At 54.4% G+C, this 22,811-nt stretch overlaps 12 protein-coding genes across 12 annotated transcripts; 7 read left to right on the top strand and 5 right to left on the bottom strand.

Moving 5' to 3' along the window:
• Positions 1-1,260: 1,260 nt before the first annotated feature.
• On the top strand, positions 1,261-2,217 carry PHYSODRAFT_309136 (hypothetical protein; the record flags this gene model as incomplete). The annotated part of the gene is made up of 5 exons (XM_009517214.1): positions 1,261-1,274; positions 1,351-1,471; positions 1,585-1,632; positions 1,718-1,857; positions 1,935-2,217. The coding sequence occupies 5 exons, from the start codon at positions 1,261-1,263 to the stop codon at positions 2,215-2,217; spliced, it is 606 nt and encodes a 201-aa protein (XP_009515509.1).
• Positions 2,218-2,659: 442 nt separating this feature from the next.
• Positions 2,660-3,273, bottom strand: PHYSODRAFT_293820 (hypothetical protein; the record flags this gene model as incomplete). Its single annotated transcript, XM_009517213.1, is given in 5 exon segments — positions 2,660-2,787; positions 2,871-2,901; positions 2,987-3,065; positions 3,139-3,229; positions 3,249-3,273. The coding sequence occupies 5 exon segments, from the start codon at positions 3,271-3,273 to the stop codon at positions 2,660-2,662; spliced, it is 354 nt and encodes a 117-aa protein (XP_009515508.1).
• A 658-nt stretch (positions 3,274-3,931) lies between these two features.
• PHYSODRAFT_475312 (vesicle coat complex COPII subunit SEC13) lies at positions 3,932-4,960 on the top strand (the record flags this gene model as incomplete). Its single annotated transcript, XM_009517212.1, has 1 exon — positions 3,932-4,960. One exon carries the CDS (start codon positions 3,932-3,934, stop codon positions 4,958-4,960), a length of 1,029 nt encoding a protein of 342 aa, XP_009515507.1.
• A 164-nt stretch (positions 4,961-5,124) lies between these two features.
• On the bottom strand, positions 5,125-6,254 carry PHYSODRAFT_551952 (hypothetical protein; the record flags this gene model as incomplete). The annotated part of the gene is made up of 2 exons (XM_009517211.1): positions 6,159-6,254; positions 5,125-6,076 (listed from the first exon to the last, which is right to left on the bottom strand). The coding sequence occupies exons 1-2, from the start codon at positions 6,224-6,226 to the stop codon at positions 5,125-5,127; spliced, it is 1,020 nt and encodes a 339-aa protein (XP_009515506.1). The 5' UTR covers positions 6,227-6,254.
• A 1,281-nt stretch (positions 6,255-7,535) lies between these two features.
• On the top strand, positions 7,536-8,236 carry PHYSODRAFT_321905 (hypothetical protein; the record flags this gene model as incomplete). Its single annotated transcript, XM_009517210.1, has 3 exons — positions 7,536-8,008; positions 8,081-8,141; positions 8,192-8,236. The coding sequence occupies 3 exons, from the start codon at positions 7,536-7,538 to the stop codon at positions 8,234-8,236; spliced, it is 579 nt and encodes a 192-aa protein (XP_009515505.1).
• A 138-nt stretch (positions 8,237-8,374) lies between these two features.
• PHYSODRAFT_477864 (hypothetical protein) lies at positions 8,375-9,702 on the top strand (the record flags this gene model as incomplete). Its single annotated transcript, XM_009517209.1, has 2 exons — positions 8,375-9,168; positions 9,240-9,702. The coding sequence occupies 2 exons, from the start codon at positions 8,375-8,377 to the stop codon at positions 9,700-9,702; spliced, it is 1,257 nt and encodes a 418-aa protein (XP_009515504.1).
• A 258-nt stretch (positions 9,703-9,960) lies between these two features.
• On the bottom strand, positions 9,961-11,034 carry PHYSODRAFT_470700 (hypothetical protein; the record flags this gene model as incomplete). The annotated part of the gene is made up of 5 exons (XM_009517208.1): positions 9,961-10,284; positions 10,360-10,443; positions 10,531-10,627; positions 10,703-10,892; positions 10,992-11,034. The coding sequence occupies 5 exons, from the start codon at positions 11,032-11,034 to the stop codon at positions 9,961-9,963; spliced, it is 738 nt and encodes a 245-aa protein (XP_009515503.1).
• A 352-nt stretch (positions 11,035-11,386) lies between these two features.
• On the top strand, positions 11,387-12,133 carry PHYSODRAFT_248463 (hypothetical protein; the record flags this gene model as incomplete). Its single annotated transcript, XM_009517207.1, has 3 exons — positions 11,387-11,671; positions 11,780-11,893; positions 11,978-12,133. The coding sequence occupies 3 exons, from the start codon at positions 11,387-11,389 to the stop codon at positions 12,131-12,133; spliced, it is 555 nt and encodes a 184-aa protein (XP_009515502.1).
• Positions 12,134-12,241: 108 nt separating this feature from the next.
• On the bottom strand, positions 12,242-13,663 carry PHYSODRAFT_309129 (hypothetical protein; the record flags this gene model as incomplete). Its single annotated transcript, XM_009517206.1, has 5 exons — positions 12,242-12,544; positions 12,618-12,683; positions 12,756-13,024; positions 13,112-13,298; positions 13,388-13,663. 5 exons carry the CDS (start codon positions 13,661-13,663, stop codon positions 12,242-12,244), a joined length of 1,101 nt encoding a protein of 366 aa, XP_009515501.1.
• Positions 13,664-13,913: 250 nt separating this feature from the next.
• PHYSODRAFT_384589 (hypothetical protein) lies at positions 13,914-14,123 on the top strand (the record flags this gene model as incomplete). The annotated part of the gene is made up of 1 exon (XM_009517205.1): positions 13,914-14,123. A coding segment is annotated over one exon (210 nt), but the record flags the coding sequence as incomplete, so codon positions are not given.
• Positions 14,124-18,898: 4,775 nt separating this feature from the next.
• On the top strand, positions 18,899-21,520 carry PHYSODRAFT_466632 (hypothetical protein; the record flags this gene model as incomplete). The annotated part of the gene is made up of 4 exons (XM_009517204.1): positions 18,899-19,411; positions 19,520-19,861; positions 19,925-20,833; positions 20,900-21,520. 4 exons carry the CDS (start codon positions 18,899-18,901, stop codon positions 21,518-21,520), a joined length of 2,385 nt encoding a protein of 794 aa, XP_009515499.1.
• A 216-nt stretch (positions 21,521-21,736) lies between these two features.
• On the bottom strand, positions 21,737-22,612 carry PHYSODRAFT_469320 (hypothetical protein; the record flags this gene model as incomplete). The annotated part of the gene is made up of 1 exon (XM_009517203.1): positions 21,737-22,612. One exon carries the CDS (start codon positions 22,610-22,612, stop codon positions 21,737-21,739), a length of 876 nt encoding a protein of 291 aa, XP_009515498.1.
• Between the last annotated feature and the right edge of the window lie 199 nt (positions 22,613-22,811).

Below are 22,811 nucleotides of genomic sequence, written 5' to 3'. Positions count from 1 at the left end.
GGCGACGGCGTCCGCGGCAAGCAGGCTGCAGTCGAGCACTCCGCAGTGCAATGGTGCCACCGCCAGAGTGGAAAAGGCACGTTCATCTTCTTGCTTCTGGTTGCACTGCAACATGGATAGGGTTGGTCCAGTGCATCTGGGCCATTCCAGCGATGACGCCGCGTTGAGGATCAAGATCGCTTCTCCAGGTGCAATGCTCTTCGGCAATGTTAGCTGTGCGAAGCAGGTAAGCGCAGAAGCGCTCGGCTATTATAGCGACGTCCAAGCGCCGCCGCGGTCGAGAGCTATGGCGGGATCTATTCGACCTCGCCACAGATTCCACGCCCAAGCGCTGCTGCTCATCGAGCAGCACTTGCAGTCGGCTCGCCGCGGCGGAGCGTTGAGAGACAGCTGGCAGCCTTCTTGCTTCTCCACGGTTACCATCTCGCCCAGTCGATTTTTTTGAGTTGCATCAGCCCAGTTTTCAGGCCGCAGGTGTATATTTAGGTGATGGCAATCGCGGCGCAACCAATGCGTCGGAAGTCGACAGCATCGCCGGGCGCGGCTTCATTGGCGGCGCTGGGTCTGATGAGGTGGTGACCCATGACATGGCCATCGTGTACGAGAGCTCGGAGCTCCGTCGCCGCCTTCAACGTGCGGCGGCGCCATTTGGCGAAATCAAGCCAAGTCCATTCAGGCGGCATCCCGCCAAGATGAGTTCCGCGGCGCCACGCTGGGGGTTGTGATTGGCTTAAATGAAAGGTCTGTGATTGGACATAAATGCGCGAAAACCCCGCGATTGGCTGAAATACGTGAAAAACCTCGATTGCCCGCGGGTAAAACCTCGGGGAAAACGGCCCCGGGACCGCGGCCCCCGTTCTTTCTCCGCTTTCTTCGGGAAACCCAAACGCAGACTCGACGCGCACCCCGCACCCACTCGCGGCACACAACCCAAGAACGCTCGGAACGCGCGAGTCGCCTCCTCCCTGCTCTCTCTGTGTACGTGGGTGCATGCGTCCTCTACCCCCAGCGCCGCGCTCTCCCCCTGCGTCCTCCCGCTCTCCCCCGCGCCGTCTGGTCGAAGTGGGCGGGCGGGCGGATCCTCGATCTTTTGCTTCCCTTCCGTGTTCTTTGGACCCGAACCGAGCGAGGGACGAGCGCTAGAGCGCGGTCGGCGCCACATTTGGGAGTAGGAGCCTAGCCGACTGACCGAATCTTCGCTGCGCTGTGCTGCAGATTTAAGCGCCTTCACCCGCCGCTTTCTCCCCAGAATCGTCCACCATGAACCCCGAATAGTGCGTGCCGCCGAGACTGATTTATAGCGGCCACGGACCAGCACCGTACTGACCCCCCCTTGTCTCTTGTGCGCAGTGACTACCTGTTCAAGCTGCTGCTGATTGGTGACTCTGGCGTCGGCAAGTCGTGTCTGCTGCTGCGTTTCGCCGACGACACGTACACGGAGAGCTACATCTCGACCATTGGCGTGGACTTTGTGAGTGGCGAAAATAGGCCTTGTCTGCCCTCTCGAGCGGACGCTTTAGAGTCCAGGATGGCTAAGGTTTCCGATCCAGTTGCTGACAATATTGTGCCCGTTGTCCCGCCCAGAAAATTCGCACGATCGAGCTGGACGGCAAGACCATCAAGCTCCAGATTGTACGTTCACCCCGGTACATTCGCCGGTTAAGCGCACTTATGGTTCTAACTGGTGGGTGTACGCTTCTGATTATTGGTATTCTAGTGGGACACGGCCGGCCAGGAGCGTTTCCGCACCATCACTAGCAGCTACTACCGCGGTGCCCACGGTATTATCGTGGTGTACGACGTCACGGACCAGGAGTCGTTCAACAACGTCAAGCAGTGGCTGCACGAGATCGATAGGTGCGTTCGATCTCAGAGTTGTTGGGTAGAAAAATCCCGCGGAATGGTGCTAACTGTTGCACCGCTTCGATTTGCAGGTACGCCTGCGAGAACGTGAACAAGCTGCTGGTCGGTAACAAGAGCGATCTGACGGCTAAGCGTGTCGTGAGCACGGACGCCGCCAAGGAGTTCGCCGAGAGCCTGGGCATTGAGTTCCTGGAGACCAGTGCGAAGAACGCCGCCAACGTCGAAAAGGCCTTCATGATGATGGCCGCCCAGATCAAGAAGCGCATGGCCAACGCCCCCGTGGCTCCCAAGGCCGGCGTCAAGCTGACGCCCGGCCAGCAGGTTCCGTCCAACGGCGGATCGAAGTGCTGCTAAGCGGTGTCGTTTAGTCCTGTTCGCCTCGCGCCGCGCGCCAGTTGATTTGTCTGCAGTTTAGCTTTGGAGTCTCTTGCGGCGAGGCGCGAGAAATGGGCTCTGTTGTGCTCGCGGCACCCAGAAGATCAGGACAGGTTAAATACAGTAAGGCTGGTGGTGTGCGGCGCGGGTGAAAGGCTGTTCGAGGATGCGATGGTACTAGGAAAGGAGCGTATGGCAGGTCAACTCCGCCTTCGCTTTTAATGCTGTCGCGTTCTCGGTTTTGGCTGAAAGGAACGACAACGAATGCTACTTTGATTAGTTGTGACCCTATACATGGTATATTCTTTCTCTTTTACAAGGGTGTTTGAGCTTTAAGCTTTGCGTTGCGTTCTCGTTGCACTTGTGTGCGGATTGTAATGGAAGCCTTGCTCGTGACGCGTTTGGCCTTACAGTGAGCCCCTTACTGTTTTGGTGGTGCTGTTCGTGAAAATGCAGTCTGAAGCGAACTGGCAGCACGAGCATCTTTGTAGACCAGGTATTCATGCTCCGGTTGGCGCTTCTTTTGCTTGACGGACTTTAAGATCCATTCTGCGGTCACGACAAACAATGACGAAGTTGTGAGTTAAAGTTTAGATAGCTCACCGTGGACCCTTGATGTACATGTATCTTACCTGGACTAACAAACTTGACTTTGCCGGAGCTCTGTCCATACGTAGATACATGTAGTCTGTTAGTCAATGGAACGCAGCGAAGTTTTGATGAAAGAAACGTAGGTTTGGGCTCTCACCTTGACTACCTTGTCGGCCTTGGATCCATTTAAGTTGGAGCCGACCATGTGCGTAACACGCGTGGCGGTGAGCGCAGAGCTGATGAATAGAACAAACAATAATAAGCAAATCTGTTTGCTGCAACTTCAAATTGAGTCAGCAGAAGACGTACGCGACGCTGCCACCATGCTCCTGCACCAATTTTGCCAAGTAATACCTGCACCGACCCGTGTTAGAGCATATCTGCAACACGTAGCATACTGCTAAATACTGTAGACGTACGAGGACACTTTGCCTGTGCGCCCATTAAACACAATCCGGCATCCCTGAAAACGAATGCCAAAAACGCAAAAAGTCAATCCAAGTCTCGTGAACGCTCCAGCATTTCGTCGCATATATCCACCTTGAATATGTCAGACTCAACGGAATGTTCTGCTTCCTTGCTCTTCCCTTTTGCTGAACAATGAGAAGAAATGCTCTTGTTAGCGCGCAAGTTGCACTTATCGCTACAAACCCCCAGCTCATTCATCACTGACCAGGTTTGCCAGTCTCGTCAGTTTGCGCCTGCTTCTCCCGGAAAAATTGCTCGCGCTTTTTCTCCGCCCAGCGCCTGCGGGTCTCCTCCTCGTCTTCTCGTTGCCGGTCGGTCTTCACTCGCCGCTCGTGACGCGTCGTCGGCCCAGACGGCCCGTTAACAGCAAACATCGCGCACAAAAGTTGCCTTTACCGAAATTATCATCATGGTGCTGATCAATTTTAGACATACAAAAGTAGCAACATATGTGAAATAGTCCCAATTGCGCCCGGTATCCGGCGCAATTGCCACATCAGCAATCGAGATGGAGTTCGCGCACGGCTCGGCGGTGGGCGGGCAGTTTGCTGCGCCGTACGGCCAGCCTCACCCTCAGCAGCAGCAACAGCCACGCCAAGCGCCCGTGGCGAGCATCGACACGGAGCACAATGACATGATCTACGACATTCAGCTGGACTACTACGGCAAGCGCCTGGTCACGTGCTCGTCCGACAGGACGTTCCGCGTGTATGACGTATCGAAGGCCATGGTGGCGGGCGGAGACGGCGACGAGCACTCGGCGCCGAAGGATGTGCAGGAGTCTCAACAAGAGCAGCAGCTTCACGTGCTACAGCACGTGGTGCCCCTGGCCGACGATTCGGCGGCCCCCATCCACCGCGTGGCATGGGCTCACCCAAAGTTCGGCGCCGTGGTGGCCCTGGCTGCGCAGGACGGCAAGGTGTACATCTACCGGGAGGAGCTGGTGCAGCAGGGTGCCGGGGGAGTCGGCAACGTGACGGAATGGCGCCTCAAGCACGTGCACGAGTTCCACTCGCTGGCCGTGTTGAGTGTGGCCTGGGCCCCGTACGAGTACGGATTGTGTCTGGCGAGTGCGTCGGCTGACGGTCAGGTGTCGTTCCTCACGCGCATGCGAGAAGGGTGGGTGGTTTCGTCCAGCTTCCGCAACTCCGACGAGGGCATGGGCTGCACTTCGGTGAGCTGGGCTCCGTACAACTCACTAGGATCGCAGGGGGCGCAAGGGCCGATTCAACGCGTGGTCACTGGGTCGTGCAATCACGCAGTGACTATCTGGCAGTTTGTGAGTGCCCCACAGGAAGGCGCGAATGCTGGCAATAGCTACTGGGAAGTCGTGAACACCCCCTTGTATGGGCATAATGACTGGGTTCGTGACGTGGCTTGGGCGCCGAACGTGGGTATTCCCGCAAATGTTATCGCCTCGGCTTCAGATGATCACACGGTGCGTGTTTGGACTCAAGACGAGGCTGATGGCGAGTGGGAAGCACACGTGGTGCACACATTCCGCGCGCCTGTGTACCGGATAAGCTGGTCGCTGACGGGCTCAGTGCTCAGTGTTGCCGCCGGCGACGACGAGGTCACCTTCTGGAAGCAACAAAGCAACCACGAATGGACGCAGATGTCTTCGGTCACTGACCAAGGAGCAGCTACAATCGCGAGCCACTAGATACTCATCATCAATTAGCAGTGGACTACCGCCACTTGGGGACAACGTTCTCCTTGCTGACGGCAGTTGCTTTCGTTTGCTAAAATACTAGGAGCTTGCTGTGTTCATTTCGTTAACACTGTTTACGCCTGCGTCACTGTTGTCATACCAAGCTCATAGATTTATTACGCCGAGTGGTAAACGCGCATGGCGTACGATGCAACGTCTAGCAACTGGAAGTGTTCACTGGCGCCGTCCACAAGCCTTTTGTCGGCCTCGGCAATGCGCAGACTGATCTTCGCCTTCTGCACGTCGTTCAGCTTGTCCAGCGCCAGAACATCGTCGTTCAGCTGGCGCAAAATCGTGAGCACTGGGTATCCAGCCAGCAGAATGCTCTCAATGTCCGTCTTCATCTTCTCGAAGCTGTTCGACGCCACGGAGACCCAGAATTGCTTCAGAAGCTCGGGCGGAGCAAGACCAGCCACGGCAATGACATCATCCTGGGACAGTTCGTCATCTCCACAGAGCTGCTTGGCACTTTGCAGGTAGTTGATGGCCTTACGCAAGTCACCGTTCGAGCACTCGAGCAGCGATTCCAACACCGGGTCCGGCACATTAACGTGCTCTTCGGAAGCGATGAAGCGCACGCGAGACGCCATGGAGCCCCTCTCAAGTGGGGCAAAACGGAACTTGGCACATCGGGAGGCCACAGGCTCGATGATGCGACTCACGTAGTTACAGATGAGGCAGAAGCGCGTCACCTTGGAGTAGTTCTCCATCATGCGACGCAGCGCCGACTGCGCGTCGCCCGTCATGGAGTCAGCCTCATCCAGCACGATGATCTTGAAGGGAGGGAGTCCGCTGGCGCTGCTAATGGCGCCCTGGGCGAAGCTCTTAACCTTCTCGCGCACCACCTTGATGCCTCGGTCGTCCGACGCGTTCAGCTCCAGGAATCGGCCGTTCTTGCGGAAGTCCGGGCCGAAGAGCTGGCGCCCCACCGCCACAATGGTGGACGTCTTGCCTGTTCCTGGGGGCCCGTAGAAGAGCAAGTGTGGCAGCTGTCCATTGGCGATGGACGTCTTGAGCGTGGCCACTACGTGCTCCTGGTGCGAGATCTCGTCCACGTTCTTCGGACGGCTGGAGCGCAGCAAGCGAAAGGTATGAGTCGTTTGAGTTGCTATAATACAGCTATAGATGTCGGTTAACATGGTACACGTACTACTTCTCCACCCAGGGCAGCACGGGCGCTGGCAGGTTGGTCTTGGAGGTCGACGCGGTGCTGAACATGATCGATCCAAAGGTTTGTTGGACTTCGCGCCACTTTCACAGGTTACGGTTACTCGAGGGTTACTAAAGTTATGTGGGACACATTACGTAACCTGACCAAGTTGAAGCACTCGAGTCACTTTTCGTCTCGAAGAAGAGGAACAAGCAGCCGAGATGGAGATGGAAAACACCTTCGTCTGGACAAGTGTGCGCGTTGTGTGCAGAGCGTGGCTACGTGGGGAGGACCTTCCTCATGCTGTCCAGCAGATCCACGCGTTCATCGGAACCCTTTCCTTGTTCGCGCTACCGAATGTTGTCGACCAGGGAAATAGCTCGTTGGGCCAATTTTACAGGGTATTGCATGCCGTTGACCAAAGCGCGACTCTCGTGCATCACGAGAAGCTGCGTCAGTATCGAGAGGCAATGTACTTGGTCCCGTCAAAGATGTCCCCCGAAGAAGGCGCGCTGGAAGCGATGCAGCAGTTGTACGAGCGATACCCTGGGTGTGTTGACAGAAGAGTGGTAGAAGCAATCGGCGAAATGGCGGATTTACCGACGTTAAAGTGGCTGCACGCATGCGATCCTCGTCTATTTACGAACTTTGGCTGGCTTGACAAACGCGTGTTCTACTATGCCTCGCTAAAAGGCCGAATGGATGCCATTCGTTGGTTGGTGAAGCTATTCCCTGATCAAGTCCGAAGTATAATGTACGTTTCACAAGGGGGCCATCTCAAGCTGGTTAAATGGCTGATCAGGAACTCGAATTGGGATCAGTTGGTTGATAATGCCTTCATTGTAGCGATTGCGAGAGGCCAATTGGAGACGGCTCAATTCCTACACCAGAAACACACGTCTACAAGCATGAAAATGTCTGTAGGTGTGACCTTAGAAGAATACAATTCGGTGATCAGATGGATAACCAAAACTACTTCCAGGAATGAGTATTCTGCAGTTGATGCGGCAGCGTCCGGGGGCCACCTCGACATGATACAGTAGTGGCTGCACGTCAACTTCCCGGAGTGTTTTTCCACGAGAACGATGGATTGTGCTGCCAGAAATGGGCACCTAGAAGTTGTAACATTTCTGCATCGTGATCGTTCAGAAGGGTGCACTGCTAGAGCGATGGACGGCGCCGTGGCAAACGGACATTTCGATATGGTTCAGTGGTTACACCAGAATCGTCAAGAAGGCTGTACGACCGATGCGATGGACTCCTGTACAGATATTGACATCTTAAGCTGGCTAAACGCTTATCAGAACAAGGGCTGCACCGCCAAAGCGATGAAAAAGGCACTGAGAAAGGATCGGTTTGACATCGCAAAGTGGCTCCATGACCAGCAGGGGCTCCACTATCCAGGACCAGTTGGCGGGGGCTGGCGAGCTTGAACTGCTCACGTGGTTACACAGCCATAGAGAAGGAAAGTGGTCCAAGAACACCATGAACGAGGCAGCAGGCCACGGTCACCTTGATGTGGTCAAATTTCTGCACGAATATCGTCGTGAAGGTTGCACCAAGCAAGCAATGAACATTGCAGCAGGCAACAACCACCTGGATGTCGTCAAATGGCTGCACGCTAACAGGCAAGAAGGGTGCTCAGTGTTAGCGATGACTAATGCCGCTGCTGGAGGGCATCTTGAAATGGTGCAGTGGCTTCACACGCACCGCCACGAGGGTTGCACGCCTGCAGCCATGTCCGAAGCGGCCTCTGGGGGCCACGTGCGCGTGATGGAGTTTCTGGCCGCGAGTTTTTCAATGAAATGGCCAAGGACGGCAATGCAGCATGCGATCGAGAACAAGAAGATGTTCGCCATGAAGTGGCTGCATACAAACTTGTAGCCTCTCACTCCTAAAGACTCTTATCATGCCGCTCGCAGTGACAACATCGGAGCGCTCGAGTTCATTCGCGCGCAAGCGCCTGAATGCATCACGAAGACGGTCTATTTCACAGGGAATGGCAATGGCAATGGCCGGTGGTGAAATGGTAGGAGGACTACTTCGGCAACCCCCGCAAGCGCGAGACACCGAGTTAACTTAGCCACTTCAACTTGCATGGTACCTTGTACCACCCATAATAATTCGTACTTAGTGTTGCTTATGGCGAGCCAGGTCCAAATCATCGCTGCTACGTGGCGATGCCATTTCCGCTCCTGCCTCCTCGTGTATCTACCATGAGCGCCTCCCGCGTGAGCCTTGGCCTGCTGTTGTGCGTGGCGACGCTCCTCGCCGCGCTGCAGTCCTCACCCGCCAGCGCCAAGCGGCTGGAGCAGGTTTCCTTCGAGAAGCCGTTCGACAACATCGACGGCGAGGGTCTGCGCCAGATCAGCGACAACTTCGTGTACGGCGGCGACACGGCCGTGAACCGCCACTTCGCGCGTCTGACGCCCGACCGCCAGAGCAAGCGCGGCCACATCTGGGGCAAGCAGAAGCTGGCGGCCAAGGAGTTCGCCGCCGTGTTCACGTTCCGCATCAGCGGCCAGGCCAAGACCTGGTTCGGCGACGGTCTGGCGCTCTGGCTCACGACCAGCCAGTATGTGCAGGGCGACAACCACGGCTTCATTGGAGAGTTCAAGGGCGTCGGCGTCGTGTTCGACACGTTCGTAAACCAGGAGCACAGCGGCGGTCACCAGGACGTGACGTTCTTTGAGAACGACGGCACCAAGACGCTCGACCACCTCAACGACATGGACAAGGTCGGCTGCATGGCTCCGGGCATTCGCTACCACGAGAAGAACGCGGCCTTCAGCCCGTCGCTCAACATGTCGCGCGCCAAGCTGACGTACACGCAGGCGGACCAGCAGTTCACGATCCTTATTGACGCCGATGCCTCGGGCAACTGGGTCAAGTGCTACAGCCAGCGTCTGACCATCGGCGACGACTGGATGAACGACGCGTACGTTGGCATCTCGGCCTCTACTGGTGGCCTGGCTGACAACCACGACGTTATCGCGCTCAACGTCTACGAGTACGTTTGCCAATCTGTTTTTTTTTTTACTTTTTAGTTTTCTAAGGTGACGATGTGTTTGTGGTGTACAGTGATGTCATCGACTCGCTCGCAGCCCAGGCAGATGAGAAGCAGCGAAATGCCGTGGACAAGAACCTCGAGGCTACCCTGAGCAAGGGCAACAACGACGACAAGATGAAGTTGGTCAAGCGGAAGTATGCTCAGTTGCTCGAGGATTTCGAGTACCAGTTTACGGCGCTGAAGGAGTCTACCGAAAACACGATCCAGAAGCTGAAGCAGCAGGGTGTCGAGGACGAAAAGCGTATTGCCGAGCTCGAGGCTTGGGCCAATGGAAAGGTGGTCGAGCGTGTGCACACCACCGTGAACGCCATTCGCGACCAGGTGGAGACCCAGCTTGAAGAGACCGTGAAGGAAACGGCAGCCAAGTCCAGTAGCTGGAAGACCCCGTTCTTTATCATTCTGTTCATTGTCGCCGGCATTGTGGCCGCTGGCTACAAGAAGTACCAGGACCTGCGCAAGACGCACTTCCTGTAAGCGGTTATGTAACTACAAGATTCCCCCTGCCAGTTTGCACCAGTGTTAGATTAGAAATGGCAATAGGTGCAGCCGCAGCCAGGAGATGGAATCGCCTTTGGGTCAATGGCAGCTCGTTTTCGTGTCTTTTACCGGGCATCATGTCATTTGCGATCTCAGGTTGGTATGGTACATCTATTGTTTTGCGAATACGTTACCGTTAGGTCTACAGTAGGGTTTACATCGATCTGAATGAGTAGCTTAGCGGCAATCCTGGGCTCACGATGCCAGCTCGTCCTTGACGTGCTCGCAAACACGGCATACACAGGACGGATCGTAGGGCACCTTCCACGGGGAAGGCAGGAAAGTGCCGTAGCGGCAGCGCAGCGCGAACCACGGCTTAAACACTGCGTGGTTTGGGTTGATGTTGTCACGGTGCGCTAGGTAGAGCAGCACGACAGGCTCCAGCAGCGGCGGCTTCACGTCGGCAATCTGGTTCCCCGACACCACGAACCAGATAGCGTCCACGAGAAGCTCTTTCAAAAACTGGTTGGACCTCGCCTTGAGAAGCAGTAAATCAGCGAAGTACAGAGCTAGCTGGCACTGCTCGAATGAAAGAGCATCCGTGTCGTCTCCTTGGTTGTTTTCTTGAAGCGCGTAGAGCTTCCTTTGCAGAACGTCGAGTATGGTAGGAGTCATGATTCGGAAGTCCAGGATGTGCAAGATCTTCAGCTCGAGCTCAAGAATCTCATTCCACGTCCACTGTGAACAAACAAGCATGAACCAACACAATGATAAGTTCATTGGCGCGCTACTCAAACACAACAGCCCACTTTTCATGCAACTTACGTTACTGGAGTGTCTCCGTCGCTGGAGAATCTCCTTGATGCTCTTGTCGAAAATAGTCGTCGGAGTCTCGACGAACTTCACTGCAATCCACAAGCATCTGTAGTTTCACCAACAGGAAGCCAAACGAGTTAGCTTCTGGTCCCCAAATATTTCGCAGCGAAATGGTTCTTACGAGATGCTCAGGGCTTCCAGTTTCACCGCCTCAACGACCAGTTGCTCCATGTATCGATCCAGTAGGCCCACACACAAGTGCAACGTCTCCCTTGATAATCCCAGCGCCGACGTGATCGTCAAAATAGCAGCCACCATTTCATCACGATGCGCAGCCGTTGCGAGCTCCTCGTTCTCCTGTGCCTGGTTATCTGCTACTTCCACGCGGTCTACAGACGTGGGGGACGCCGTCCTAACGCGCTTCAACTGATCATCGTCGGCTTGCAGGTGCTGAGTCGTCGGAGGCGGACTGCGTAGCTGCTCACGGCGCGGTCGCTTGCGATTGACGCACATTTCTATAGAGGAGGACACGACCAACGCGGAGACTCTACTGGCGAGCTGCGGGCGTCCACGAGCAATTGCAGTGACAAAAGGGACGGGAGCTGAGGACTGTCCGTTCGCTCGCAAGAAGAGAACTGGCGCGTCTACAGTGGCGAGCTCATTGACGATTTTTGGCGCGTGCTAGATACAGCCGTTACGATTTTCCGCGGGTTTTTTCGAACCGGCATGCAGATATATCCGCCAATCACATGTCTTAGACTCAAGATTCCGCCAATCGTTGACTGTCTCAAATTTGATGTACACCACGCCATTCCCACACGTCGCTAGAATTTGGTTGGCAGACGCGGTCATTTATCCGACAAGCATGGGCGCCGCCAAGCCGTCCAAGAAGCAGCGCGGCAAGCTGAAAGCCGCCAAGAACAAGAAGGAGACGGCCAAGACCCACGTCAAGTTCGACGACAATGGAGACAAGGTCGTGCCCAAGAAACGCGCGCGTGCAGCCAAGAAGAAGGACGCCGAGGAGGTGAAGGAGGGCGGCGGCAAGTCGGACCGCTCTCCGGAGATGATCCAGCAGGCCAAGTACTACCTGGAGCAGTGGCAGAAGCGCGACGAGACCAAGGCCGATGACGAACTGCCGTGGAAGTTTAAGGTGGGTCGGGATCCGCAGTGCACCATGGCAGTAGGGTGGAGTTTGCAGCCGCTGACATTTGTGTCATTGCTGTCATTGCTGTCATTGTGGTTGCATTTGGCAATGCAGAAAATCAAACAGCAGTGGATCCTGCAGTGGATGTACGAGGCGGACGTCGTGCCCAAGGCTATGTTTGCTATCGTGCTCGAATACCTGAACGGTATCCAGGGTGCCGCTCGCACGGTGAGTACTGCCTAACAGATGCGTTGGATACTGGTAGAATTCCTGTAGGAAGCTGAGCTCTGTGTGTGTGTTTTCTATTTGCAGCGAGTGATGGAATCGGCGCAAGAAGTCATCGATGCTGGAGTTCCATCAAAGGATGAAGAAGACGCCGCAGCTGATGAGAAGGAGAAAATGCTCAGTATCAAGCTTGCTCGTCGACGTTACAAGCGCGCACTGCAAGTGGCGGAGCTTTTGGCTTAGTTTTGCTCTAAACAAAATGCCTATTTTTGCATCAGTTCTTGCCGTGTGTGTTGCTCTACAGCAGTGATTTTGATCATTGGTCACAGATGTCAAATAGATAGCGAAAGCTTAGTCAGAATGGCTTCCGATGTGATCCAACACCATGTCACGGAACCGGTCAGAGGGGCAAAGACCGTTGGGCCCATCGCCTATAGCAAGGATCTCGCCGTTCAGCCGAACACGAACGAAAAATTTCCCGTTCCCGTCTTCCAGCAACTCCAGCGCAAGGGCTGAGGAGTACTCGGGCCACCAGTCAATGTCGTTTGCGATTTCTGCGTCCATGGTTCGGAGGACTGATAGCAGCGACACATCGTGGCCGCTGTAAATCACAATCTTCTTGCACTCGCTGTGATCCCAGAGAGCTTTTTGCATCTGAATCGCCACAACAGTTACAGGTTAAAAAAGCACGCTCAGTATTTCATACACCTAGGCAAATTCAACCCACCTCACGGAGTACGTTGTGCATTAGGCGACCGGCAACCAGCTTCAAAATCGTCCGATGAGAGTAAAACTTCAGACACAACAGTTAGAGGGTCAGAGCTGCACAAGCTGGTTGTGACTACATTTCGAATGTATCCCGTACCTGGTGGAAACGGAATCCAAGGTGCCTTTCAGTGGCATCACCATGGACTTCAGTTCCCGGAATATACGGGGTCTGGTGAGCCCGACGACAAACGAAATAGTCGGCTGCGGTTAGCCAGGAAAAAGGGATCTGCTTCGAGTCGATGGCTGGGAGCAGTCTCATCAGTTCTTGCTTGACGGGGGCCATGTCGTGTTCGCGCGCCGCAAACTCCGCGTTGTCTCGCTCCAGATCCGCTTTCAACTCCATGATCTCCGGAAAAATCCCGTACGCTGAGTGCAACAATATCATGCCACCAACATCAACCCTTCAATCAGCAAGTACCAACTCATTCGATCTCGCACTGAAAAAGCACTCACTGTTGATGATGTCTTTCTCCGGAGGAAGCACGCTCACCGGAGGGCTTAACTGAGGTTGATCACGCAGCATGCCACTAAGCAACGCCTGCACACTCAATTGAGTGCGCGTGTAGGAGTTACTGAAGATCTGCACCAGCTCAGGCTCCACTTCATCGAGGCTTAGGTCCTCTTGCTGACAAAACTCTCGCTATCACATCACAGGACCACGCACACGATTTCATTAGTCCCCCTAGAACTGTTGCCAAGCCCATGCTCAACATTTGTATTGCCCCTCACCAATCGGTCTCCACGCCTCGTCATCTGCTCGATACCTCGCGTCGTCAAGTACCCAAACGGCCGCTGCTGGAAGGAGGCTTGGACGTCACCGTCCATTTGAACACTGAACTTGGAGCGAAACTGGGCCAGTTGCGTCGCTGTCGGCAGCTGGCGATTCCACAGCAGCACTTCCTCCTCCTCGGAGCGCGCATTGACGCTTCCTCGGAAGACGTTATGCAGCGGGGTACGGTCACCGTGGCGGTGCAGCACTTGGAGCTGGCGCAACCTCAGACCCATTTGATCTGTTTGGGATCCGCTAAACGTTTGCCAAGTGTCGACGGATACCGCCGCAAATCTTAGAGCGTGTTCGCTAGGTAGCTGGAGATGGAGATGACCTCTCATCAACTCTATTTCTTGTCTTTTGATTGGTCAAAATAGTATAGTTCACAACGTGACAACTGGAGAATTACCCCGTCTCCTTCTCCAGCTCTGGGAGCTGGAGAAGGAGAAAGTAGCTGGAGATTGAGGCAGTTCAGCCGCACACACAATGAACGAAGAGGAAGCTGTACTGGTTGCTACATGCTCAGCTGTCGCACAGGTTGCAGTCCTCCTATCAGGAGAATCCGACGACGCGCCGCAAGGCCCTAAGGAACAGATTCGTACCGTGACCTCACTGCACTTTGAGCCCATGCTACAGTCAGCCGCGTATGCAAGTTGGTTTGAAGACAATCTTCGCTGCACCAAGCCAACTTTCCTACGTATTGCTGGTTTACTACGAGATCAAGGTGTTCTGTTTGCTGCTGCCAAAGTACGGCAGCATAGCTTTGAGAAGAAAGTTGCAGCCGTGTCAAAACGAGCCCGCAGCAGGGCATCAGCTGCTGCAGTCGTCCACGCAAAGGAGGGTTGCTTCGTAGCGATAGACGTTTCACCAGTATTGGCCTTCTTCTTCTGATTCCCAACGCGGCGATGTGAGTCTTGGTTGCGGGCTGACGCAGCTACAACTCCGAGCGCAAAACGCTGGCTGGGTGTCTCTGAATGCGGCAGCGCCAGCGAGGAAGTGCGGGCATCCAGCTCCGTTTGAGTAGTGGCCGGTGTCGCATACACAGTCTGGGCAAGAGCAACATCAGAGGCAGGTATGTCCAAACTGGCAGCAGCCAGCACGAGGTCGCCACTGAACGGAGGCGCAGCTCTCGGAGCGTCATCGGCAGCTTGGTCCATCTTGCCACGCGTCCGGTGTCTCGGGCACAGTGTTCCCGGCCGACGAAAAACAGCAAAGTAAGGAGAAGGAGAGCGAGTCGCACTGTGATTGGCTAATTTTACCCAGATGCGCTCTGTTGCAGCGAACAAGCTGGAGATGGAGATGCACCAACTCCCTGTCTCCAGCTGCGTAGCGAACACGCTCTTACCAAAACGTACTTCAAACGTCGTGTGCACCACACCACACCACTCACCGTTTTAAAACCAACCAAAACTGTCGAATAGAGTTCGTGCGCTTTTCGAGCCAGGATTAGCGTCGCTTGTGGCCTCCTTCACGCTGTGAGTGCTGGCAGGGTGCTAAGTGCCACCCCATCCGTTGAGCATGGCGAAGGAAGCCATGATCGCGGCCTCCACGCTGTCCTTGAAGGACGCACAGCGGTGCTTCGACAAGGTACCCAGTCTCTGCCTCGTCTCAGGATGTTGAAGCTGTAGACGAAAACTGTATCTATCAGCAAGGTGCCAATGTGCTGATGTTGTATTTCCAACCTGCAGGAGCGCAAATCGTTCCTACGCGACCTCGAGACGTTGCGGCAACAGCTAGTTAAGAAGGACCAGACAGCCGCCCGCGCAGCCGCCGCTGCCAGCGCGCACACGATTCAGCTCAAGCGCGAGATTGCTACACTACAAACGGCTATGGCAGCCTTAGAAGCCGAACGGACGAAGTTCCAAGAGCAATTCACACACACGAGCTCACTGCTCGAGACAGCACTGGACCAGCGACAAGAGGACCAAACGAAGCTGAGCCGCCTAAACGAGAAACTGCGGACGCTAGAGAAAAAGCACGACGAGACGGTGGAGCTGGTGAAAAAGGAGGCAGCGGCGAACGTACGCGCTACTCAAGAAGAGCGCCAAGCACTGCGTGCGAGAGTGGAGCAATTAAGATGTAAACTGGAAAGCGAGCGGAAAGAGTGGCAAAACGTACACCGACCCATGGCGGATGAACTGCAAAAGTGCAAGACTCGGCTGCAGCTGGTTGACAAGGAGTTGCAAGACGCACGCTATCGAGAGCGCTCCAGTTTCCAGTTGAAGGAAAAAATGGGAGGAGAGGTGACAATGTACAAACGAAAAGTAGCAGATTTGTCGACCGCGCTACAAGAGGCACTGCACGGGAAGAGCGAACTCAAAGCCGAACACTCTCTGATGATAAGGCATATGAAGGACAAGTGGCGAGAAGTGTTGCGTAACCATCAGCATTCAAAAGAACAACTGATGATGCTGCAAGAAGACTATAACGGCTTGTTCCGCTCGCGAACATGCATTGAGCAGCAGAATGAGCAAATCTACCAAGCCATGAAGCAAGTGAAGGTGCGACACGAGCAAGCAATAAAAGCCAAGGAACAGGAATGCTGGGAGATTGAGAAGAAGCACAAGAAGATCAGCGCCACGTGTCCACAGTGTTTAAAAACCCCAGAACAGAAGCAGCAGGACGAGAAGCTAAAGCTTGATGCGGCCCGAGAGCAAACGCGGCTTGAAGTAACGAAAAACTTGGAGCTGGAGCGCTGGGACCGCTTTCAAGAAGTAAACTCGAAGTACTTGGATACATGCAAGCAACTGCAAACTGCTGTTGAGGAAAATGAAGTACTGCGGGGAAAATACAAGACGGTGACTGCTCAACACCAAGACCTTCAGGAAACGGAACAAAGGCTGTCAAGTATGCTGAAAGAAACTCAAACCAAGCTGCGGGAAATAAATGGTAAGAGAGACGAGGAGACCCAACAAATCGAAGGGACTAAGAAGACGATGCAAGACTTGGTTGAGAATTTAACGAGCTTGACTGCTGTGGTAAGTAGTTGTCTGAATTCAACCGAGGGTAGGTCGGTTGGTAATTAATTGCATTTGCGTGTATGAAGACAGCAGATCAGAGCAAGAAGCTTCAGGAGCTAGAAGCCGCTCATCTGGAAGAGGTGTGTTGACTGCAATCTTCGGCTGAGGCAATATTTTATGCACTTACGATGCTCGTTGTGGCCTCTCCAGCGTGAAACTTTGACTGAACAAATTCGCAATCTTGAGGCAGATAAACAATCCATTGCCCAAGATCATGAGCAGCTAACGCAGCGATACGAAGAATTCCTGGCACAGTATGAGCTGCTTAAACAGGAAAAGTCGAAGCACTGGAACGAAATTGTCGAGGCACAATTGAGTGCCAACCTTTTGATCGAGGTAAGCTTTCATGTACGAGAAAGAAACGTCAACCGGAACTCACGTTAGGCTGTCGATATCCCTGCAGGAACAGGCTCATACAATAGATGACTTGCTGCAAGCAAAAGCCAGTGGCACCTACGTGCCAAAGCTCTCATTGAATGATGTTCACGTCGACTCGTCCACCTTCTCGGACTCATCCATAGCTGCAGGAGACAATTTTACCTCGCCCGCCGAGTACACCAGCCTCATAGCTGCCTTGCGCCAGGAATGTGACGTCCTCCGAGAGGAGGTGACACGATTGAAGGCCAGAACCCGAGATGAAAGGACTACGACGAACGAAGGCGAACTTTTGCGCGAGATTAAAACCTTGCAGCTGGAGCGACAGAAGTTGAAAAAACGTCTTGAAGAGCAGGCGCTTACAATTCACGAGCTCACGCTGCAAGAAGACGAGGAAGAAGAGGGCGACGAAGAGCAAAGCTTCATATGTAGCAACGAACAGGTCGGGTTTGATCCTGGTGTGTCATCCTGTGCGGAAAGTTACCCGTCGCCAGGAAGCCATTCAGAGGTTAGTAGTCGGCGACTGCCTGATGGGACGTATCGTTATCCACTACGTGAACCAAGCGTTGGATTCTGGTTACCCCAAGGTAAACGATTATCAAACCGCCCAAGAAGCCGCAGTCCTCTAAAGGTGAGTGCGCGTGCGTAACTTTAAAGCTAAGATTGTGCTCACCACCATCGTGCCGCGTACACGTAGCAGGATGAACTTAGCGATGTTTTAACTACCAGCTGAACAAAGAAGATATAGTGAGTTCTGCCACTTGGCAACTTGTATATTCAACGTTGAGGCAGAACGGTTGCTTGTCCTTTTGGGGTGCCAATGGAAAGTGGAAGTTAAACAACAACAAAAAAACACTTGGCTCAGCCGAACACCTTTCCCCGCAAAAGTGGCGAAACAAGTGTGCAGGTATTCGAGTGCAATCTCCGTGAGCTTAAAACCGAGTCGATAGGGTCCCATAAGCTGACTGCACTTTGCCACACTTTGCGGGTATCAAATTGGTGACCAATGCGAGTACGTGTATGCAAGCACTGCTTGCATGCTCGCTTGTCGAGCACACCGAAATGGTCCAGGATACACTGGTCGGTTGCCGTTGCTCCAGCTGTAGTCGTATCACACGAGTAATAATCGGGGACCAGGTGGCTGCACTACATCATGTTGTGGGCTGGAGGGAGCTACAAATCGATAGCAAAATGTAGCGCCGACGAGCGCAGGCACCTTTACCGAGGATAACCCGCTCAAGGTGAGCTAAGACGCTCGACGACACCGAAACTAGAAACGCGCTCGGACATCTTTATATGGGCATCTTCGGCTGTGCTCGAGGAAAGGCAAGAACAGCCCGAAATGCTGATCCTGATCCTTGCGCGTTTCTGGCATTTAACTCGCGGAGGATGTAGCGATGCACGGATTAATCAGCAGGGACAAGGCCAATCTGCTGGTGCAGTAAATTGCGGTGCAGCTCTTGATACATAATAATCCCAACTTCCTCAACGAGGCGGAGCAGACTTTGCTGCTTGACTGGATCGTACAGGTATCATACCAGTTTGTGTCGTCGAGAGGGCACTGCCTTGCTGCTCATTGTTCTTGTCACCATCAATCGTGGTGCGGTCAATGAATGCAACACATGTATCAACCGTACTGCGTTGTTGGCTGCAAAGTAACCGCGTTGAACGGATTAGCACCGAAAAAAGCTTGGCAGTGGCGAGCGAGCTTGCTGTGTTGTGCCTTCTCGTCATTATGCTGCGGCGAGTTCCCGATCTCCTCGCAGTACACAAGTGAGCGCCCGAGGCGGCGAGCGTGTCCGTGTAAAGCGATGGTAGAGGCCGGATTCCCGGACCTTGAGTTCTTCTCCGGCCAGATCCTTATTTGCTTGGAGGATAGTCGTAGCGCGCGTTTCTAGTTGTTCGAATTACATACAGAACTTGTAGCCCACCATCGCGGCTCCCTTCGGCAAACACCGCTGGGACGGCGACACGAAAGTGTCAAGTGCGAGCCTCAACAGCCCAGCTCGAGTTCTCCACTTTGCTTTTTGCAGTCCAACTCCAAGGGTACTTAGGTGTGCATTGGCGACAACAGCTATGGACCGCTCGAGAAAAGAACCTGGGCGTGGTAAGCCTAAGAACGACCTCAAGATCACTCCGGCCAAGACGCAGGCCCTCATTGACGTGTCGACGCCGTCGCCCAATGCTCCTCGCTTCGGTGACAAGTCGACGCCAATGATGTCCACGATGGTCAACATGAACCAGAACCCGCCGCTCCGAAAGCCGGCAACTGCGAACTTTATGGACAGCAGCAAGTTCATGTCGATGAACTCGACCACGACCCCCGCGGTAGGCAACTGCAGAGGCAGCGGCAACAATCGCAGATCGCATCGTCGCCGCGCCAATGTGGACGCTATGATGCGCTCCAACATGGTTCGTCAAAGCTTGACGTTGTCAGCGTCGAGTGTGTCCATGACTTCGACTGGGCCACGAATGAAATGCCGTGTCGCTCCACCTGCACCCAAGGACGACATGTACGGCCCACCTCCCGGAAGCGACGTCGTGACCGTGCCGATCCCGGGTGACTGCAACTTCGAGCAGAAGTACAATGTGGCCATGAGTATGGATGAGAAGGCCTACACGCCCATGGAGAAGCTTGAAGCACTCCGTGACGCGATGGGAAACATCACCGACAAGGATGGCTACATCGAGCGCGAGACCTTTTCGCATGCCTTTGAGGTGGACGGCAACGATTTCGATGGCTATGCTACCAGCAACGGTACGATCGACGGCAATGCCATTTTGATCGACGCCGTGATGAAGCTTGGAGTGAACGCCGAGCAGAAGCTGCGCTTCATTTTCGACACGCTGGACCCCGACAACACGGGTTATGTGGTCGAAGATCAGATCGTTCAGTTGCTGGAGTCGAACTTCTCCAGTGCGAGGATCGACGTGGTGGGCATGAAATTCCAGACGGTGGCGAAGCTCATGTTCCGCAAAGCTCGAGTTCAAAACGACGCGATGACTTTCGAGCAGTTTTGCAACGTGTTTGAGCCGTACGTGACGGACTCGTACCACCTCGAGGAGGCCAAGCCGGTTTACTCGGCACCTATTCGCCCCAAGAGCAAGTTTGGTCAATGGTACAGCGACAACAAGCTCCGCATCTGGTGGCTCCTGTTCTACTTTATTGTGAACAACATCGCTTTCTGGGTCAAGTGGTTCATGTACGAGGTCGATCCGGCCATTGGTTGGGGTCTGCGCATCGCCCGCGCCAACGCGCAGGTCGCTATGCTCAACTGCGTGTTCGTGTTGCTCCCCATGTGCCGATCCATTACGCAGGTGATGAAGCGCAGCAAGTTTTTGTGGCGCATCATTCCGTTCGACGACCACATCGCTTTCCACAAGATCTCCGGTAGCGTTCTCTTGATTGCTGGCCTCATTCACACGATCGCCCACGTCTTCAACGAGATCTACCTGTACCTGATCGCCACCCCAGACGAGGTCAAGCGGTCAATCTTCGTCACCCGCCACGTTTCAACGTTCGTGAATGGTGAGCGTCCTCCTTTCACGACAATGCTGCAAGCACTTCCAGTGTGGACGGGTGTGATTCTTTTGGTGATCACGTGCATCTCGTTCCCGCTCGCTGCGATCCCCAAGTTCCGGCAGGGCAAGTTCAACCTCTTTTGGTACTCGCACATGCTCTTCGGGCCGTTCCTGGTTGTGCTGGCCTTCCATGGAGCCACATCATGGCTCGCTCGCTGCTCGGCGTACATTTGGATCACGCCTCCGTTCTTGATGTACTTGATCGAGCGTCGATTCCGCTACGCCAAGATGTTCGCAGCGCCTGTACGTATCATGGAGGCGATGGAGCTGGACAGCACCGTTGCGCTGTTTATCGAGAAGCCCCGACGGTTTGTCTACAGACCTGGCATGTACCTGTACATCAACTGTCCCCAGATTTCGTCCCATGAATGGCACCCGTTCACAATTTCGTCAGCCCCCGGTGACAACTACATCAGCATCCACATTCGTGTGTGTGGTGACTGGACTGATGCAATGGCTCGTGTCATTGCGGACTGCCACGCGTGCAACCTGCAGTACCCTGATGTGTACCTCGACGGTCCTGTTGGTGCTCCAACCCAAGACTACCACCGCTACAAGACTGTCATTTGCATCGGTGGCGGCATTGGAGTTACCCCGTTCGCCTCCATTCTGAAGGATGTTGTTCACCTCTGGGAGGACAATCGCTGCCTGAACTGCAACCACGTTCGACACCCGAGCTCGTTCCAGATCCAGAAGCTGTACTTCCACTGGGTGACTCGCGGTCAGGAATCACTGAGCTGGTTCGAGGGCACCATGAAGCAAATAGCTCAAATGGACCGTGACAATGTGATCGAGACGCACCAGTACCTGAGTACCGTCGTGCTCGGTGGAGAAGAAAACACCTCGCAGCTCAAGATGTTCCAGGAGTTCGTTCATGAACAAACGGGCAAGGATTTCGTGTCTGGAATGGATACCAAGCAGCTCACGCACTTTGGCCGACCAGACTGGGAGAGGGTCTTCTCGGATGCTAGTGCCAAGCACCCTGGTGAGGAAGTGGGTGTGTTCTGCTGTGGACCCCACGAGCTGGAGGAAGTTCTGGCCAATGTGTGCAAGAAGTACACGTCCTCCAAGGCCGACGGCACCGTTTTCGACTTCCATTCGGAAAAGTTTGCGTAGACGTCGGATGAACCAACGCCAGAGTTCCTGCTGATCGAAAGCGGGCATATTCATGTCTTGATGTAGCCGATATTGTCGTATCTTACATAGTGCTGTTTGCCGAATGCATGTATCTTTGCTCTAAGTTTTTTATGCTGCCTGTGTGAAATCGTTAACTTTCGTCAGAGTAGTACTACGCTGATGCCGGTCGGTACTTGTGGCGAAGTTTCGACGAGTTCAAGGGGCAAATGATCGTTCGCGGGATTTCAGGTACGAGAGCTCGAGCTCAAACATGGAGTCCCAGAGCTTGCCGGTCACAAACACGTGACGGCTCACCGGGTCGTAGGCAATCCCATTCATCACTGCATCCTTAATTATGGGTGACCTCTTCATGGCCTTGGTATGAATGTTGGCCACCATGTTGGGGATCCAGTCCAGGTCGATCTGCTCCAGCACGTCTCCTGTCTCGATGTCAATACGCAGAATGTGGTCCTCAAACCACACATTGGCGAGCAGTTCTCCCTCTACGAACTCGAGTTCGTTCACATTTGTGACCGGCACGCCGTCTTTGCGAACGGTGATGCTGTGGTGCAGCTTGAAGTCATTGTGCGGGTCGAAGAAGAGCACCTTGGCGGAACCGTCACTGGCGATGAGGAACTCACCATCCGTGGTGAGTCCCCAGCCCTCCTTGGTGGAAGTTGAGAGGGGGAACTGACCGATCAGCTGGAAGTCGCGTCGAGACAGCACCAGCACCTGCTCAGCCTTGTAGGTCAGCGCGAACAGCTTGTCGCCCAGCACAGTCACGCCCTCGCCGAAGATGGCATCGTCGAAGCGGAACTCCTGCAAGTACGGCACGCTCTGCGTGGTCCCCGCCCGGAAGAACTCGGGATTGAGGTCCGACAGTCTGTACTTGCGGATGAAGGACGCGCCGTTGAGTCCCGTGGACTCGATGAGTGCGCCGTCGTCGAAGACGAGTCCCTCTGTGAAGGCGCTGACGTTGTGCGGGTGGATGGTTACGAGACGCACAGCTGTGCGGGTGCCGTCGCCAGTCGCACCTACGCAGCTGAGGCAGGCCAGGGCGGCGAGCAACAGGAGCAGCAATCGACCACCCATGGGGTGCGTCAGGAGGGCACCATCGCCAGTCGACGACACCTTGGCGACTGCGCGGCGGTGCATTTGGCCGAAGTGCTGATGGCGCCTTAAAGTAGGTGGACTAAAATATGGATGGACTAAAATATGGGCGGACTAAACAAAGTACAAAAAGTGCTTCTAACCCTTCCCCTTTTGACATTCGGGGGGATTTTTTTTCCAT

Source organism: Phytophthora sojae (genome assembly GCF_000149755.1).
Source record: "Phytophthora sojae unplaced genomic scaffold PHYSOscaffold_1, whole genome shotgun sequence".
NCBI lineage: Eukaryota > Oomycota > Peronosporomycetes > Peronosporales > Peronosporaceae > Phytophthora > Phytophthora sojae.
Note: the sequence above shows the minus strand (reverse complement) of the source record. Positions and strands in the feature narration are given on the sequence as shown.